Source organism: Camellia sinensis, chromosome 2, assembly GCF_055761805.1.
Source record: "Camellia sinensis isolate YWXY chromosome 2, ASM5576180v1, whole genome shotgun sequence".
Classification (NCBI taxonomy): Eukaryota; Viridiplantae; Streptophyta; class Magnoliopsida; order Ericales; family Theaceae; genus Camellia; species Camellia sinensis.
In genome coordinates this window covers 92,638,767-92,659,803 of record NC_138962.1, presented here as the reverse complement: position 1 = coordinate 92,659,803, position 21,037 = coordinate 92,638,767, and the positions used below count along the sequence as shown (strand labels likewise).

The window sequence follows — 21,037 nt, the reverse complement described above, 5'->3', positions numbered from 1 at the left end:
TCCACAAAAATTACATTGAAAGTTCGAATTAAAAATAGTATAATTTCAACTTAGCCGCGTTCCATGGCCGAGGTATGGCTTGGCCTTCTAAATCTTCCAAACGGTATGTCCCTTTGCCTGTCAGGCCGGTTATCTTGTAAGGCCCTCCCAGTTTGCCCCTAACTTTCTTTCGTCTAGCACTAGAGTGTTGCCCACCACTTTCCTCAAGACCCAACCCCCGACCTTGAACTGTTTGGGGTGAATTGTTTTGTTGTACTTTTTAGACAGTTCTTGTTGGTATACTACGACATGGATCAACACCTTTTCTCAGCGTTCTTCTGCAAGGTCCAATTCTATAGCGATGGCTTTGGCGTTTAAGTCTGGTTCAAAATTTTAGCTGTGGATGGTGGGTGTGCCAATCTCCAGTGGGATGACCGCCTCTATGCCATATGCCAAAGCAAATGGTGTCTCACCGGTTGAACGTCTTGGTGTAGCTCGGTAAGCCCAAAGGACATTTGGAAGTTCCTCGGTCCACTTTCCTTTGGCCTTTTCCAGTCTCTTTTTTAACCCATTCAATATGGTTTTATTTGATTCTTCAGCTTGGCCATTCGATTATGGATAAGCTGGCATTGAGTTGTAAAACTCTATCTTCAGCTCCTCACAGAATCCTCTAAACAGTCTTCCATCAAATTGGATGCCATTGTTAGAGATTAAAGCCTTGGGGACCCCAAACCGCATTACCACATTCTGCTAGACAAATTTCTTCACATCTTTTTCCTTGATTGTTGCCAGGGGCACAGCTTCGACCCATTTGGCAAAGTAATCGGTTACTGCAATGAAAAATTTGCAGTTACTCAACGTAGTTAGGGGTGGTCTCACTATGTCCAGGCCTCACATTGCGAACGGTTAAGGGCTTGTGAGAGGGAGAAGTTCTCTGGCCGGCTAGTGGATTCGGTAGGCGAACTTTTGGCACTTATCATATTTTCACACATACTTCTGCGCGTTGGCTTGCATGCAGGGCCACCAATATCCTTGTGAAATAGCACGGTAGGCTAGGGATCTTTCCCCAATGTGGTTGCCGCACATCCCTTCATGGATTTCAAACAGAAAGACATTAACCTTGCTTGGATGGAAGCATTTCAGATATGGGCCCGTAAAGGACTTCTTATACAGGCTATTAGATGGAGAGAGCCAAAACCACTCAGACTTCACCCAGATTTTGTTTGCCTCTTTCTTGTTGGTCAGAAGGATTCTTTCTTTCAAGAAAAGGACGATGGGGTTTATCCAAGAAGGACCTAGCTTGGCGCAGAGGACTTCTGTCTGCTTAGAGTCTTCAATGCTGGGTCTTGGGAGGAATTCAATCGAGAGAGGGCTGGGGGTTGATTTGTAGGCCATGGAAGCCAAACCAGCCAACTCATCTGCCCTGCTGTTATCTTCTTGGCCAATTTGTTGGACTTTTATGGCTTGGTATTTCTTGATTTTCGCTTTCCCCAGAGTTTGGTTCTTGGCCATTTTGTCATCTTTGGCTTTGTATTCTCCAGATACTTGGTTTACAACGAGTTGGGAGTTACTGTAGATCATCAGCTTGGATGCTTGCATTTGGAGTGCGCTTTTCAGTCCGGCTAGCAGCGCTTTGTACTCAGCCTCATTGTTCAACGTAGGAAATCCCAGCATGATGGAATGTTAAATAGTTAGTCTGTCTGGTGAGATCAAAACTACTCCCAGTTAGGCTCGAAGCCTGTTTGAAGCGCCATCGACAAAAAGTTTCCACATTTCGCTGATGAAAAGCTTCCAACATTCTGCGGGGCCCTAGGACGTTTGAAGGTTCAGACGATTAGAGTTGCTTGGCTGCTTGGCTATTTCCGCGACAAGTGCACCATTGACGAAGGCAATTTGCACGCCTTCATCCTCCTCTAGCGATGCTGTGTTGGATCCCACAGGTTGACCCGTTATTCCCAAATCCACCAGTGCATTGCCAAGAGGTGGTTGTTCTTTAGACGATGGATCTCTGCTCAGGTGCGCAATTTTCGCGTCGCCTTCCGCGCTGGGCTCAGTGGATTTATCCCTCAGATTTTTGTCTTTCGTCTTCCTTTTCCATCTTCATGTTTTCTACATCTATTCTGCATTTATTTTTAGGAAGAAAAAGAGAGAGTCATAGCAAAGTTTTGGTTAGCTAGACTTAATTTTGTAGTGCTACAAATCAAGTGTTAGTCGTTGTATCCTGGGAAGTAGACGCCGGTAAATCTCGAAGCACCGGAGCGAGGGCAAAATCTACTTTAAAGAGATTGTGTCCAACATATGCCTCGACGTTTAAAGTTTCTGTAAGCAATTAATTCGGAATTTAATTTATGTAATTATTTTCTAAATTATTTTATTTTGTTGTTTATTTTAATTATACATTTAATTTATACACACACACACACCACTGTAGGTATAACAATCTTAAAGTAGATTTTTCTTTGTTTTAATTTGTGCGTTAGATAGACGAATATTTTGTTTCAGGTAATTAAATAGTAGTCATATACTGTTTAATTTCTTAAATAGTAGTAATATACTGTTTAATAATTTCTTTGATAACATAGTAGTCATATACTATTTGTCATTGAAATTTTGTTACAAAAATATTATTTTGTATATTTTGTGTGTAAATTCTATTCTGTATAAATTTGTGATTGGTGTATTATTATTTCATCAGAATTATGACAATTGAAACAAAGAGTACTGAGATTGTTCTTACTCCGACCCCCACACCCGTTGTGCGAGTGATGACTCCGGCAATACCAGTAAATCATGGGGAGAAGCCAAAAAAATTCAATGAAAATAATTTTAAAAGATGACAACAAAAAATAATGTTTTATCTTACGACATTGAATTTGGCTCGCTTCACTCATAAAAAAGCACCGACACTGAACGAGAGAGAAACTGACCGGCAAGTGGTTGCCGCAATCGATGCATGGAAACATGGTGATTTTCTATGTTGAAATTATATCCTCAATGGGTTGGACAATACACTGTACAATGTGTATACTGTCAAAAGTACTGCAAAAGAACTGTGGGAATCTCTAAATCATAAATGTAAGACAGAGGATGCCAGTACAAAGAAATTTGTTGTCGGCTGTTTTCTGGATTTTAAAATGATAGATTCCAAGACAGTTATTAGCCAAGTTCAAGATCTTCAATTAATTCTCCATGACATATATGCGGAAGAGATGGCTCTTAGTGAATCTTTCCAAGTAGCAACAATCATTAAAAAATTGCCACCATCCTGGAAAGAATTCAGGAATTATCTAAAGCATAAGCGCAATGAGATGAAATTAGAGGAACTAATAGTGCGGCTCAGAATTGAGGAGGACAACCATGGTTCCGACAAGAAGTCAGGAAACCATATCATGCAGGCTAAAGCAAATTTTGTAGAATATAGACAAGGGTCAAAGTTTAACAACAAGAAGCGGAAGCATGATGGCAATGGTCCCAAATCCACTAGTAAGATCAACAAAGGGATCAACAATGAGGTTCAACAAGAGGTTCAAAGGTAAGTGTTTTGTGTGCATCAAAGATGGACATCGCGCTAAGGATTGTTACGTTCGCAAGGACAGAGGGAGTTTGGACCGAAGTGGGAGATGGATGTGCAATTTTCGCTATGCCTACCCTCTTCAGCCTGGTTGCGTCGGCAAGTTCCACTGGACATATCGGGTGAGTCCTAGGTGAAAATTCTGCGACAAAGTCTGCCAATGCTTGAGCCTTGATGGTGGTCTTCGATTGAAACTTGATGTCGAATTGCCCCAGCTCGACTGCCCACTTCAAGATTTGGCCGAAGAAGTCTGCTTGCTCAAACAAGGCTTTCAAAGGGAACTCGGTTAGCACCACGATCGTGTGAGCATAAAAGTAATGTGTCAATTTCCTTGAGGCCATCATTAGTGCCAATGCGAGTTTCTCTAGCGGCAAGTGTCTCAACTTCGCCGGGAGTAAGGTTTTGCTAACATAGAAGATTGGCAAGTGTTGTATGCCCTCCGCTCTCTCTAGTACCGCACTGACCACATGCTGGGAGACGGCCAGGTAGAGGTAGAGTTCTTCGCCTTGCTTAGGCGTGACAAGAAGTGGGGCGGAGGATAGGTACGTCTTCAGTTCGGCTAATGCCATGTCACATTCTACATCCCACGAAAACTTCGATTTCAAGGGTTGGAAGAAAGGGCGGCAACGATCTGACGACCGTCTTATAAATCGATTAAGCGCGGCTGTCATCTCGGCAAGATGTTGCATGTCCCTTGCCAAGTTGGGCTGTTCCAATTCTTGGATGGCTTTGATTTGAGAGGGATCCGCTTCAATCCCGCGATTAGTGACAGAAGCCTACACAACTTCCTTGATCCCATGCCGAAAGCACACTTTGATGCATTCAAATGCAACTTGTGTTGTTTGAGAATGGCGAACATCTCTGCTAAGTTGACCAGGTGGTCGGTCTTACATTTACTCTTCATGACCATGTCGTCGATGTAGGCATCCATCGTTTGGCCAAGCAGCGGGGCGAACATCTTCGTAACCATCATTTGAAAGGTTGCTTCGGCGTTCTTTAATCCGGAGGGCATAACTCTATAGCAGAACAATCCTCTCGGGGTTATTAAAGAAGTGATCTCTTGGTTGGGCTCATGCATGCAATCTGGTGTTAGCCGCGGTAGGCGTCCAAAAAACTAAGTCGGTTGTAACCAGCTATTAGGTCCACCAGTTGGTCAACTTTGAGCAGGGGAAATTGTCTTTAGGGCAAGTGCGGTTGACCGTCTTACAGTTAACATAAACTCACAATTTCCCATTCTTTTTCGGCACTACGATCGTGTTGGAAACCCATCGCAGATAATTTACTTCCCAGATAGCCCTTGCTTCAAGCAGGTTTTTCACTTCTTCCACCACTACTTTGACGTGATGAAGCGTTGATCTTCATATTCTTTGAACGACCAGTCGGGCATCAGGGAAAACATTAAGTCGGTGGTAAATGAAGTTTGGATCGACGCCAGGCATGTCGTAAGGCGTCTAGGAAAAAAACTTCGATGTTCGCCACTAAGAAATTCACTATCTCTAATCATTTTTTAGCAGTGGGGGTGGATCCTAACAGAAAAAAATTCTTAGGATCATTCTCGTTGATCCGTACTTCCACCAGGTCTTCGACAGCTTTTTCCTCGACTTTGGTACCCATGTCTTCCAGGACATTTTGATCTTCTGGTCCTTCGATCATTTGTACAAAGCCTTTGGCAGCTTGGCTTCTGTTCACGGCCATGAAACATTGCTTGGCCATTTCTTGATCACCCTAAATTTTTTCTATCATGCTGGTAGCAGAGGGAAACCTCATGGCTTGGTGGAAAGTTAATGCCACGGCCTGCATGGCGTGAAGCCATCCCCTGCCTAGGATCAAGTTATATGTAGAGGGCACCTTCAACACTCAGAACTCCACTTGTTTGACGACAGTACTTGCTTTGACCGGTAGGATGATCTTGCTACTGGCCATTCCGATTGCCAGTTGAAGCCAACCAATGGCGATCTTGCTGGGGTCAGCTCTTTCTCTTTGAGTTTGAGCTGCTTGAAGGTGTTGTAATACATTATTTCAACTGAGTTGTCCTGGTCGATCAGAATGCGCATAATGACAAAGTCCTTGACGTGAAGCATGACCACCAGTGCGTCATTATGCGATGTTTGAATACATTTAAGATCTCAGCTTGAAAAGCTAAGCACATCTTTTATCTCGGTTTTGCCCTTTTTGACCACAAGCTAGGCTGACGGGACTTCCCTCATATGCTCTGCTTTTTTGATCATCCCTCGGAGCTTGCATACCCACGTTGGCTCGACGATACCATGGATCACATTGACCACGTTTTGGTGGGGCACTTCTAGGGTGGCCAAATAGTTTGGTTCGGCTTGAGCATGAGGCGCGGCCATCAATATAGCGATCTAGGTGGCCGGCAGCCACTACCTCCTCTAAATACTGCTTCAAAAGGACACAATCTTCTGTGCGATGGCCGCGCTCATCATGGTAGGTGCAGCGGTATCTTGGATTAAAGCCTTTTTGCACATCACCTAACTTAGCTGGAAACCGAACGTATGCCTCGTCGCGAATTTCGCTAAGGATGCGGTAAATTGGGATCTTGAAAATCGTGGTGATGCCTGTTCGGGTGTTTAACTTTCTTCTTGAATCTTTCACGGCATCACGGAGTTAGTCAGCTTGGTTGTTGCGACGACCCTTACCCCGGTTGTTGTAGTTTGCATTGCGATCTGAATCTCTATCGCGGTTGCTCAGACGGCTTGCCTCCTGTCTGACCGTGTGGACCTTTCCGGCCACTCTTTTGTCCGATGCCACTAGATTCACCTTTGCAGCAGCTGCAGCAGTATCATCCTCAACTCGAATGTGTACATTGATGTGCTGCATCAATAATTCCATGGTCGGTTGATTCATAATGAGCGAGTCTCAAAGTCTACGTCCGTTTGGGAGACCGCGCTTGTATTCAGTGATCGCTAAGTTGGTCAGGTAGTTAAGGATTTCGTTGAAAGTTTCCCAATACTTGGCGTTGTACGCCTTGAAGGAGTTTTCCGGTTCCACCTTGACGCTCAGAAGATGGTCAACTTCTTTGGGCGTTTTGGTGTTTGTTTTGAATCAGGTCACGAACGCCTCTGCTAGTTGCTGCCACCTTTCGATACTTTCCTCCAGCAGCCTCTCAAACCATTTCAGGCCCAACTCACCCAAACTTAATGGGAAAATAACGTACATAAGTGCGTCGTTCCACCTGTAGCCAACCATGACCTGCTGGAAGTGGCTTACATGCATGTATGGATCAGTTTTTCTATCGTAGAGTGTAAACTTGGGCTGGTGAAAGCCCGCAGAGAGCGGCATGGTTTTTATCTCGAGGGAAAATGGGGTGGCGCTTAGCCTCGCCAAGTCTCTGTCTAAAGGGACATGTATAATTAGGCGTGGTGGCGGCACTACGACTTCTTCACTAGCGCGACCTCCATATGACTGTCGCTGCAGTGCTGGCATCCTTTGTGCCTTCTACCGACGCGCTCGTTCTTCCAAGACGTCCTTCAAGTCCTCCGAATGGGCAAAGTAAGAGTATTTCGACGTCATCGACGAACGTGAGAGACGATAGCTACTATCTCGTGCACACGACTTCTCCACCGGCTGGTCAGAGTTACTAGCCTCATAGCTCTTGGTGATGGAAAGGGAAGGCGTCCTTCACTGGTTCTCGCTGCCTGAACGACGGGGTTAGATGCCCTCACCGTGGTTTCCCACTCCAGCAACACCCTTCCCTTTGACTTTTCGCTTTAGCACTTCCATCTCCACTGCCATCCTTCAGATGATGGCGTCTTAGTCTCTTAGCTTGTGCTCTAAGCGTTGAGCGTACGACTCTTTTTGCCGCCGGTGTCCGTCTAGACTCTGAGAGTGATCGGTGCTCCTGGCATACTTGTCTCGCGTGTCTCTGGGGAGCCCTTTAGATGAAGTCTCCAGACCCATCATGTTTGGAACGGCGGGGGGTCCGTCTCTCTTTTGGATTGACTCTAGGGTGATGCCATTGACAACGGACAACGGAGTTTCATCATTATTCGCCATGAAAGATGATCGGACGAGCTTGGAAAACAAGATTTTGTCTGTCAAAAGCTTTCTACAGACAGTGCCAATTGTATAGGGGCGAAATATCTGACGCTATCCGTACTTCTTGTGTCCAAGCTACGCTTCCCTTCGACTGACCTGAGAACACAGAGATGGTGAGCTACCCGACGGGTGGTTTCCAGGAAGCCCTTTCGACGATCAAGTTAGCACACGGAGAGAGGGGGAGAGAGAAAGAGAGAGAGAGAGAGAGGGGACAAAATGGTGGGTGAGCTCTAATCAGAAGGTGTTCTAGACCTGTGTATGAAGGCGCAACATCGTTTATATAGTTTTTACGCGCCCCTCTGCATTCATTCCCCTTTGGACGTGTGGACCTGCTCTCATTTTACGTTCTCCCACGTGTCAGTGCTTATACAACTAACACCAAATGACGAAACCGCTAAACAGTATTGACAGGTACGGATGACGGAATCTTCTTTTCGCAGTCCCGTCATGCAGCGTAATACTCCCCACCGAGCTACGCTTAGTGCGACGCCACGCCACGCCATCACCTTACGACCGTGCTACTTGTCTGGTCTCCTTGATAATTCCTCATCGTGGGCTCAACTGAGCTCCTCAGTCACGACTGAGCTCCTACTCGGTCAAACCTGATCTTCTGAGGACTAATCCCGTCCAACTCAACAGAGCGCACATCTCCTCCAAGCTAGCAATCCAAAGTTGTTCCAACTCGACCAGACTGAGTCCTCGGTCCAACGCGCACCCAACGTCTGACCAAGAAAAGACTCTGACTCTGGACCAAACTAGCTTGGCCCAATATTAGGTCATAAACCTTCCTCTCAATAAGAAAAATTAGAAGAGAAAGAGAAACTGAAAGAGAAAGAAAAATAATTGATAGAATTCAAATTTTAAATTATGTTTGGTTAAGTTGAGAAATAGAAAAAGAAAATAGTTTAAATGAATTTAAAAGACAAAAAGTAGAATTGTATTTCCTTCTTACTTTCTTTTTCCTTGTGTTTTTTTATTATAACCAAATAAAAATTAACATTACATTTTTTTTTAATTTTTCATTTCTCTCATTAAATCGTTCAACCAAACACAATCTTAAGTGGGCAGCTGTATGGCATCATTTTATATCGTAAGTTTGTGAGCACAAATCTTGGTGAGAAATTTGATATTATTTGATTATTTTTCTGTCATCACGAGGGTTTGTATTGAATGATTGCAAGGCTACGTGGTTGTATAGTATCACTTTGTGGTGTACGTGATTTTTTTCGACTGTTTGTTATGTTTATAGATATACACTGTTGGACTAATTATTCAGTTTAATGTAATTATTCTCATCTATATATTATATAAGGAAAATGAAGTTTCGAATGAGAAATCTCCTAAGAGTTCCAAACTCTCATTCTAAAATTATCGATTTTTTAATTTATAAAAAGCCTATTGGCTGATTTATTTATTTAATTATTTTAGAAATTATAATTTTCCCTTAATTTATGGATTTTAAATGGGAAGATAACAAAAATATTTCGTAATCTCTCCAACATAATCTCTTTCACAAATTTCAAAAAAAAAAAAAAATTATAACTTGCTTTTCTTTTCTCTCCTCCAAAAAATCAAATAATATTTTTCATAAAAGTTATGAATATCTATCTATATCTTATATATTATATTGTAACATAACCAAAAATATATATATATATTAAAAATCAGATATACAAACAGATAAAATTAATAAATTTAATTTTTATTTATTCAGTTAAAATATCTCTTTTGCCTCTCAATATCCAATTTTAAAATTTAAAAATCTATAAAGTCTATCTAAACAAATCTGATTTGAAAATATCTCCCACTATCATAATTTAAATCAATAAAATTCATATATCTATCACATATTTAACTCACATCATAATTTACCTAGATAATAATAATTAAAAACAAATAGAAACTACAGATAAATTAATTTTTTTAAAAAATAGAAACCCATAACTCCATCTAAAATAAATTGAAAAAAAAAACAAATAGAAACCACACAAAAATAAAGAAGATAAGAATTTAGCAATGGATCTCAAAAAGATATAACAATATCTAAATTTGAATTATAATTTAATAATATAATTATCTTTTTTTCTTTTTTTTAATGTATATTTATCAAAATTTTAAATCACTTAATGGGGAAAATTAATTAATTTTCTAAAATTATTGATTTTTCAATTTATTAAATAGATTTAAAAAAACTATTGACTGATTTATTTATTTAATTATTTCAGAAATAATAATTATCCCTTAATTTATGGATTTCAAATGGAAAGATAACAAAAATATTTCATAATCTCTCCATCCTAATCTCTCCTACCGATTTCCAAAAAAAAAAAAAAATTAAAACTTGCCTTCCTTCTCTCTTCCCCAGAAAATCAGTTAATATTTTTCATGAAATTTGTGGATATATATATCTATATCTTATATATTATATTATAACATAACCAAAAAAAAAAGAAAAAAGAAAGAGAACAAACTAAAAATCAAATATACAAACAGATAAAATTAATAAATTTAATTTTTATTTATTCAGTTAAAATATTTCTTTTGCATCTCAATATCCAATTTTAAATCTTAAAAATATTTAAATTTTATCTAAACAAATCTAATTTGAAAATATCTCTCATCATCATACTTTTAATTAATAAAACTCACAAGTTTATTACATATCTAACTAATATCATAATTTAACCAAATAATAATAATTAAAAACAAATAGAAATCATAGATAATTAAATGAAAAAAAAATAGAAACCCACAACTCCATTTTAAATAAATTGAAAAAAATAAAATAGAAACTACACAAAAATAAAAAAGATAAAAATTAGATACGAATCTCAAAAAAATATAACAATATCTAAATTTGAATTATAATTTAGTAATATAATTATCTATTTTTGTGATGTATATCTATCAAAATTTTAAATCATTTAATGAGACAAATTAATCAATTTTCAAGTCTTATTTAAAGAATATTCTGATTAGTCATCCCAACTCCTAGACTTCACGAGCATTAGCAAAGGAGATAACGGATTGGGTTAGGTGAAATCTAAGTTATTGGAGGTAACATTCTCTCACTCCATAAATTTATTTATTTTTTAATTTTATTTTTCCCTGTGTGATTTTCTTTCTCTACTATTTGGTTTGGTTTTGGTTTCGATTTTAGTGAGATTTATGTGTTTATTTACAAGTTTGCATAGTGGAGAAAAATTATTGGTGACTATGATTACAATCGAAATATCTATGTTCGTTCTATGCTAATGATTTTAATCGGATTTTATTTTCTTTAATGAAGATCATAAAATAGATATAAAAAAATGGGTATCAAATTTTTTTATTTTTATTTTTATTGTCGTTTTATTTTATAGAAAATGTGAACATTTATTGAGAATTCAAGATTTACTGTAACATTAGATTTTTGTATAACTAGGTAAATTTAAAACTTTTAAATATCATTGTGTTCTTTATTTTTATTCTCTTTCTATCACATTATACCAGTACTGTTATTTGTTAGTTTGTTAATTATAATTCAATTAATTGATAATGAAAGCTTAATATAACTTTTCATATATATTATAATTAATTTATTATAGCTGTAGTCGTATATAATAGCATAATATATGGAGATCATCTCTAAATATAATTTCTGCTTTTTTATGTGATTAAAATAGTGCATCTTAAATAGTATATAGAAGAGTTAGATGACTTCTTTTATCTTTAAAAAGTCCAATCTTTTTTTTTTTTTTACCTTTTAATTTTTTAAATTGAAACATCAATTATTTATGTCCATAAAACAAAACTGATAAATACATATAAAAAAACTACACATTTTTTTTTAACATGTAGGATATTTACAAATGGAAAATGTTTGACACCTCATAATATTTTTCATAATCCGACTTATAATGATATAATTATAAGTGTCAATTTTTATACAAATATGAGAAGAGAATTAATTATATTATACATTTCAACCAACCACATACTCAAATTTTGACTATTTCAAGATGTTATTTCACTATATTTCTAATTAAGAGAATATTCGACCCTTAATATTTTCTTATCAAATTATAATTTGATAAAAATTTAAAAAGAGGAAATGTTGAAAATTATTGTTTTTTCCATCAAAATTGGTGAAAAGAAAAAAAATTGGGATAAGAATGAAAATTCTTTTAAAAATTGATAAAAATTTAATGAAAAAATTAAAGTAATTCATGTCAAATCAAAATTTTTATTCAAATTTAAAATTAAATTACATAAAAAAAATTAAAAGAAAAAGATGAAAATTTAAAAATATTTTGAAATCTTCTTATTCTTAAAGACTACAAATCCGTGTGTGTATTATATTTATATTGTATTTTTAGTAATGAAATTAAAATTAAAAGAAATGTAACTTAAATTATTAAATTAATATAATAGAAACATCATATTAATTATTGTTAAAAATCACTTCACATTTAATAATAAAATTGTATATATTTGTTTTAATTATAACTTTTAAATTTATATATTTTCATAATAAGAAAAGGTATGTCATAACTTAATCTCATTTAATCAGGTTTAACTTCTATTTTTTTAATACAAATTGTTAAAATTGCACTAAAATGAGCACATAAGACATGAAAATTCAGTAGATCAAGCTTCCACAACATGTCAACAACATCCTCATATAATACTCCGTTTTTTATGGCTGAAAAATGGGCACTGTGATGTTCTTTCTCTACTCCCTCACTTTTGAATTGATTATCCAGCAAGTTGAAGAGCAAATACTGCAGCTTGCCAACCCCAATTGAAATGAAAGGAGAGAGAATGAGAGAGAGAGAGAGAGAGAGAGTTAGTTATAGTGTAGATATATTATTGATGTTAGGTATGTATTTTCTTGTCATAGACTGAAAAACAAAATCAGAGAGAGAGATGGGTCCTGGCGGTCGGTTGCTGCATGCCCCTGTATTGTTGAAGAAAATTAATCAGTGTGTTTAGTTTTAATTTTTAAAAAATTTAATTTTTTATTTTTTGTATTTTTTTAGATATATCTTACTTAGATGTATATAAAAACTAAAATATTTTAAAAAATTAATAAACACACAAAAATATGAAAGATGTACTGAATTTTCAATATTTTTTTTATATTTTTTATATATAGTGAATTTTTTAAAGATTTTTTTTCATAAATATTATACTTTTTAAGTATATTTATGTTAGATGTGTCTAAAAATTCTTAAATATAAAAAAAATTCAATAAAAACAAAAAAAATAAAAAATAAAAAATAAAATTTTATGAAAAGTGAATTTTAAAAATCAAAAGTGAATATATTTCTACATAGTTTCATTTCATCATATATATATATATATATATATGTATGTAGTGTATGATCAAATCATAATCTTTTGCATTTGGTTCCCTATAAGATATTCAACTGTTTCACCAGACGCCAACTATAGCTAGCTAGGACACTCTGTGAGTGAAAATGTTGGTGATCTATCAAGAAACTCCTAATCACCCTACACACTCTCACGATATGGTGTGGTTGAAAGATTTGATAAGAGAAAATAAAATAAAAAAGAAGAAGAAAGAATTGATAGGAATTAAATTTTAAGTTATATTTGATTGAGTTGGGAAATGAAGAAATAAAAGAGCAAAACTGAATCTAAAAGACAAAAAGTGAGATTACATTTCTCTCATACTTTCTTTTTCTTTGTATTTTTTATTATAACCAAACAAAAAGTGAGATTATATTTATTTTTCTCATCAAATCCTCCCACCAAGACAACCTAAATAGGACTAGTCCAAGCCAACGGGGGATGAATACAATTTTATTATTATAATTTTTTTTTAGCAAAGTAAAAAGGATTTCTATTTGGTTCCGATAATTTTAATATGATATCAGGGGAGAGTTAGGTTTTGAGTAGCCTTACAAGTCTCGTCTCTCACAGTAATAAATTAAGATTTTAGATATAAAAAATTAAGAACAAAATTGGATATTTAGTGATAAATTATTATCCTTTTAAAATCAAAATTTTAGTCTTAAAAAGTAAACATTTGTTTTATATGAAATTGTTTTGTTCCTAAAAATACATTTATTAGTGACATTTTTAAAGCATAACCACTAAAGATCATTTTATTGACTTTTCAGGTTGACTTTTTAGTAACAATCATATGACAATTGGAATTGGTCTCCTAATATATTTTGCAATAAAATTTTTATTTTTACGGATGAAAAAAGTTTGGTTCTAAAATCCTTACATGTTATAAAATCTCTATAACCTTACACGTGACTGAGCATAATATATAAAGAGTGTGAGAGATTTCAATTCTCCAAGATACCCCAAGCTTGTTTAATATAATCTAAAGGTCTCTTCACTGAATATTAATTAATTTTGGGTTTGTATGCCTCTAATAATTCTAATATGGTATCAAAAGTAGGTTTGGAGTGGCTTTAGGGAATTCTACATTCAAGATCTGTTTCTTTTTTGTCTCTTATATTGCTGTATTCTTTACATGAGTTGGGCAAACTTAGTTTTTATTTTTTTTTTGATGAGCAGGAAAAAATAATTTTATTAATGTTTACCAATGAAAATGGAGATAATACATCAACAAAGAGATGGGTGCATAGTGCATTATAGCAAAACAAATCAATCCCAACAGAGTTAGCGTTGATAACTCAGTTTATATACTTTAGTGGCTCCTCTATCGTATAGACAATTAATTTGAGCTAGATGCCTCCAATAATTTTAACATGATATTAGAGCTAAGTCCTGGGTGCTCTTGTAGGTCAAGTCTCCAATCTGTGTTTATTTCTCTCGTTTATCTTCTCTCTATCACCTCCATATACGATCAGGTCACATTTGTTGGGATTATTACAAATTTCTCTTATATCGTCTCTTTAAGCAAGAATTTGATTAAATCCTTGGAATAAGTCTCACATTACTCAACCTAATGTTGTAATAAATTTGAATGCTAAAACTCCTCTTGTTGGAAATGATATAAGCAAATGGGCTTTGCTAGCTTGCTGGTCTACTTCATAGTGGCCCATTGGCTGATGTAGGACTAAGAGCTACAACAATTAATTTTACAGGCTCCAATGAGTCCATAGTCTCATGTTCATGTGGATGGGTTGGTTCATTTGTTTAGTGGTCCTAAAAATTATAATTCAAGTCCACAGACCCACGGAAAATGGAGCTATGAACATTGTTTGTGCTAATATATGAGGGGCCTTAAGGCAATTTGCCAAATTTAATTTTTCTTATTGACAAAAAAAAAAAAAAAAAAAAATCTTATTGTCATATGGTTGCGCAAATTGAATCATTCTACTTTCAATGAACATCTTCAAAAATTGTAATTATGTAAATAAGTTAATTAAAGTTTGTGTAGGCTTCAAACAAAAAATGACTTCGGATCTCTTAAGGTTAGATTAGCTAATTTTGCTGTTTAATGAAAATGAAGTAATATTTTCATAAAAAAGTAAGCTTATATATTTTAGGAGCTTTTTCATTTTTACAATTGAACACATATTCTCGATAATCAAATTTAAAGATTTCTTCCAGAAGTAATGAAAAAATATGGTCTGGGTGGGTTATATGTCTTCAGTTGATCAACCAACTTGTACCTTTTTAAGTTAACCCATTGAGTAATGCCTTACTGTTTTTTTGATAACTCAAAATTTGGTTTTATGGACTGATTAATTTGGGAGATCAATTTTTTCGTCCATTATTGTAGTGGGAAGTATGGACTGATTCTAAGAAATTGATTGTGCTTGAAAATTTTTGAACCTGAAATTATGTTCAAGCTCCATATATTGACCACCTAGCCAACCCCTTGTTAGCTTGATATATATTGTTGTCGTTTTGGGTAATTGATGACCTAAAGAATTATAATGCATAAGTATACCACTGGGATAGAACTAATTCTCCCATACCCAATTGCATGTCATTATAAAAAGAAAGGGTAAATTACACTCAACTCTTTTTTGATTTTAAAAAATATAACAAATTCTATATTTTTGACATAATTACAATGTATCTCTTGAGGTTTTAATTCACACAACAATTAAGTCTTCTTTCATCAATGTTATGTTTTTGTAATTGGCTATTCCAGTTGACAAAACTCATTTCAGTTGTTGTTCTTTTGTTTCAGCGAGCTTGTGAGTATTTAGATGCGAATCTAACCCGAATGATGTTTGTATTGACATTTCATATCTTGAGCATTTCTTATTTGCTATTTTGCTGACTATGTATAGGGATTGAGCTACTTGATCACTCGAGTGGCTCGAGCGGTCATTTGTGCGTTCGAGCGGTGAGGTGGTTCATCTAGTATCTCTGCTTGCAAACTGAACTTTTGGGAAATATGTTTTACCGCTTCAGAGAAACATCGCTTGAGCAGTGAATGTTGTGCTCGAGTGGTTGGCCTATATCGATTCTGGTTTAGACCCGACCCATTTGTTGCTTTTGGATCCCAGAAACTGTGTATTAGATTGTTGTTCAACTCATTTTCCATCTTATTGCTCATTGAGTTTGGCTATTGGGAGTTTTGGTTGTGTTCGAAATAGGTTTGGGAGTTAGCTTTTCAAAGCGTTGTTGCCTAGGATTTTGCCTATTCGGTCGTTCGACCATTCTTGCGTTCAAGTGGTCCTTTACAGTCTGTAAAACTTCTGAGAGTTTGGTATCTTCACTCGAGTGGTCCTCCTTGCGCTCGAGCGAACTCTTGTAAGTCTGAACTTCTGGGAGGGGGTCATTGTGTACTCGAACGGTGGTTTTGGTCGCTCGAGCGGTCTGTGCGCATATCAATCCGCTAGGTTGTCTCTTTTAGTCACTTTTTCATCTTTTTCTCTCTTTAAGCATCTCCAAAACCCTACATCTACTCTCTCTCTCTCTCTCTCTAGTTCTTGAGCTTTTGCACCAAATACTCTTAATCCATGCATTTCCTCACCCTTGCCACATCGAAGGCTTCGTTCTAATTGGAGAAGTTGGTGTTTTCGACTCCGTTAAATTCTACCCATTGTTCTAGCTTGCCTTCTCCTTTAAGGTAGGGATTTCTTTGTTTCTTTATATAATTTTTAGCTTAGTTATTTGCCTTTTTAAAAGGGTTATTTGTTTGAAAAATTTTGGTAAGACCTAAGGTTTGGTTTGAAATAAAAAAAGGAATTTTCCCAAATTGATTCTTGAAAATGATTATAGGAATGTGGTTATGGGTGAGTTGAGTTGGAATGATGGAAATCTTTTCTAAAAATTGATTTTGTAAGAAAAATGGGGTTTTTGCCCTAAATTTTGAATATTTAGAATTATGAAAGGGAAATTGGAATAATGATTATTTTAGTGATGATGGTGGAGTTGGATATGTAATATCACTCCTATTGTAATTGATGAAAATGTATCTTTTGATTGGAAATCTATATCTATATCTATATCTATCTATACTATATATTAAGCAAAAGGGGGTTTTTAACCCTAAGACCTGTGGGAGCTCCAATCTCCTAATCCTAATTTTCTAATTTTTTGATTTAAAAAAAAAAAAAAACCTCAACATTTATTGACTTCTCCCAACCCAACCTCAGCATTTATTGACATCTCCCAACCCACAATCCCTTTTGACTTCTCTCATAATTATTGCAACACCCTTTTCAATTTCTCCCATACACTATGGTTACACAAAAAAAAAAAAAAAAAAGATAAGAATTTAGCTATAAATCTCAAAAAGATATAACATCTAAATTTGAATTATGGTTTAATAATATAATTATGTATTTTTTTTATGTATATCTATCAAAATTTTAAATCATTTAATGGGAAAAATTAATCAATTTTCCAAAATTATTGATTTTTATTAAGCAAAAGGGGGTTTTTAACCCACAAGCTTTGTGGGAGCTCCAATATCCCAATCCTAATTTTCTAATTTTTTGATTTAAAAAAAAAACCTCAGTATTTATTAATTTCTTCCAATCCCTATGCCTTTTGGGAGATTTGGTCAAAACTCCCTCATAATTAAACTTTAATGCATTAAAGACCAGCATAAACAAAATTCCTTGAAGATTTCAACACATCTATCTATCTATATTATATTATCTATATCTATATCTATATCTATATCTATATCTATATATCTATCTATCTATCTATACTTACTATATATTAAGCAAAATGGGATTTTTAACCCACAAGTCTTGTGGGAGCTCCAATATCTCAATCCTAATTTTCTAATTTTTTGATTTAAAAAAAAAAAAACTCAGCATTTATCAATGTCTCTCAATCCCCATGCCTTTTGGGAGATTTGTTTAAAACCCCCTCATAATTATTTAATTGTTTTACTTACTATTTTAATGGTTTTTCTTTACAATTATTTTTTTTATTATGAAAAAAATATGATTATAATTAGATAGCATAAAAATATTTGTAATTTGTATGATTGAAGTTATCTCATTTTTTGATGTATTTAGTCTAACCAAAAAAAAAATTATAATTTGTATTTGGTTTAGCAATTTCTTCTTTTGTGTACTATTTTAGTAGTTCTTTTAATGGTTCTTTTGATTGAAGTTATCTCCTTTTGTGATTTGTAAAAAAAAAAAAATTTATAATTTGATTTTTTAATATGATTGAAGTTAGATAAATATAAATACGCACAAAGAGAAAAATGTGATTGTAATTAGTTCAACAAAATTTTTTTTTTAATGTAATTGTAGTTAGTTCAATGATTCTTTTTTTTAATGAGATTGTATTGTAATTAGTTTAATGGTTCTTTTTTTTCATTTGTTTTTTTTTTATTATGAGAAAATTGTGATGTGATTGTACTTTGTTCAATGGTTCTATTTTTTAATGTGATTGTATTATAGTTAGTTCAATGGTTCTTTTTTTTTTCATTTACTTTTTTTTATTATGAGAAAAAAATGATGTGATTGTAGTTTGTTCAATGGTTTTTTTTAATGTGATTTAATTGTTTTTTTTACTGTTTTTAACGTTTCTTCTTTACAATTTTTTTTTTATTATGAAAAAAATATGATTGTAGTTAGAGAGCATAAAAATATTTGTGATTTGTATGATTGAAGTTATCTCCTTTTTTTTTATTTGTATTTGGTCTAGCTAAAAAAAATTATAATTTGATTTTTTAATATGATTGAAATTAGATAAATATAAATACCCACAAAGAGAAAAATGTGATTGTAGTTAGTTCAACGGTTCTTTTTTTTAATGTGATTATAGTTAGTTCAATGGTTCTTTTTTCTTAATGTGATTGTATTGTAATTAGTTTAATGGTTCTTTTTTTTTCATTTATTTTTTTTATTATGGGAAAAATGTGATATGATTGTAGTTTGTTCAATGGTTCTTTTTTTTAATGTGATTGTATTGTAGTTATTTCAATGGTTCTTTTTTTATTTTTTTATTTTATTATGAGAAAAATATGATGTGATTGTAGTTTGTTCAATGGTTTTTTTTTTAACGTAATTTAATCGTTTTATTTACTGCTTTAATGGTTCTTCTTTATAATTATTTTTTTATTATGAAAAAAATATGATTGTAGTTAGATAGCATAAAAATATTTGTGATTTGTATGATTGAAGTTATCTAATTTTTTTTTATTTGTATTTGGTCTAGCCAAAAAAAATTATAATTTGATTTTTTAATATGATTGAAGTTAGATAAATATAAACACTCACAAAGAGAAAAATGTGATTGTAGTTAGTTCAACAGTTATTTTTTTTAAATGTAGATTGGTCAGAAGAATGTCTATACATTTCAGAAGGTTAAAAAAAAATGTAAGTATAACATTTTTACTTTATAATATTTTATAAATACATAATATATGTATTGTTCATTAATTATAATACTAAGCCTTTGTTTGTCAATAACTTTTTTAGTTGACTTTTTGGCCTTTTTGATTTTTTTTAGCCTGAGACTTTTTTGTTCGTTTGGTATTCTTGATTGAATTTTTGACTTTTTAGCTTTGGAATTGTGGATTTTTTTTTTGTCTTTTTGTGATTATTTAGCCAAATATGATAACCAAACACCACCTAACTATCATGTTGACAATGTAGGAATGCTGATGGAATGTTCACAACAATTTAGATTTTAGTTATTTTTTTGTTTTACTTATTCAGTGAATTTCGAACAAATGTAATAAATTCTTATTTTTATTACTTTAATTATCCAATGTCAACATTTTCTTTTAAAATTACATATATTTTATGCTAACAATTTATAAATATGTTTGACATAATATAAATAGTTTTTTTTTTAAAAAAATTTAATCCCGTGCAAAGCACGGGTGATATGCTAGTACTATATATTAAACAAAAGGTGGTTTTTAACCCCAAGTCTTGTGGGAACTCCAATCTCCCAATCTAAATTTCCTGATTTTTTGATTTTAAAAAAAAAAATCTTAGCATTTATTAACTTCTTTCAACCCCCAAGTCTTACCCCTCATAATAACACTTTAATGCATTAAAAACAAGTATAAAAAAATTCTTTAAAATCCAACACATATGAATTCCTTGAAAAGTCTCAACACATATATAGCGACCCCGGTCTTTTCCCCATTTGATTATTGTATCCGGACTAGGGTTCCGTAGATTCTGTCATTGTATATTGTTGTTGTTGTTCCTTATTTTCTCATTTGGAATTATAGGATGTGTTGGGCAGGTTTGTTTCAGGTTGGTTGGGTTTAGAAATCAAGTCTTGCTGTCCAGGTTTTTGGTTGTTCGCTCGAGCGAGGAGTTTGTCGCTCGAGCGAGATGTCTTTTTGGTTCTTCGCTCGAGCTGGGGTTTGGTCGCTCGAGCGAGAGATGGCGTCCAGTATGGACCTGTAGCTTTGCATTCTTGGCTCGAGCGAGCTTTTCTTCGCTCGAGCGAGTTAGTTCATCCTTCGCTCGAGCGTGTTTCTGGTTTCAGACCTGAGGGTTTGAGTTCTTCGCTCGATCGAGTTTTCTTTCGCTCGAGCGAGCTTTTGGGTTGCTGGCTCGAGCAAGGCTTCCTTGGCTCGAGCGTAGATTTTTGTGTCTGGTCGCTCGAGCGACCAAGTCTTCGCTCGAGCGAGCCTGTCCAGTTTATATACACAGCAGCGGGTTTTTAATCAGTTTTTATCACCTTTTTAGATTCCAAACCCTAAGGTCCGACTTCTCTCTCTTTCTACTCACCTTCTCTCTTAGGTTTGATCTGTTTAGAGTGTGTTTCTACCCTAGTTGCTTTATTAAAAAGATAGAGTGAGTCGAGGGCTTCCATTTAATCTGAACATTTGGCGATTTGGAGCATATTGGAATTCGGGCATTCATCTCTATCTTCTCCATTCGGGTTATTTTCTTCGAGGTAGGGATTTCCTACTCCATTTTATAGGTTTTGATCTAAGTTTTGGTATTTTGATATGTTGGGGATACTTTGGTAATTTTGGGAAAGACCCTAGTTGTTTTATTAATATAATCCGTATAATTAATTCATGGAATTGGGAAAAGATGG

At 34.3% G+C, this 21,037-nt stretch overlaps 1 protein-coding gene across 1 annotated transcript; it reads right to left on the bottom strand.

The window, feature by feature from the left end:
- Positions 1 to 963: 963 nt before the first annotated feature.
- LOC145815487 (uncharacterized) lies at positions 964 to 1,653 on the bottom strand. The gene has a single exon (XM_082912233.1). The coding sequence runs from the start codon at positions 1,651 to 1,653 to the stop codon at positions 964 to 966; it is 690 nt and encodes a 229-aa protein (XP_082768359.1).
- Positions 1,654 to 21,037: the final 19,384 nt, after the last annotated feature.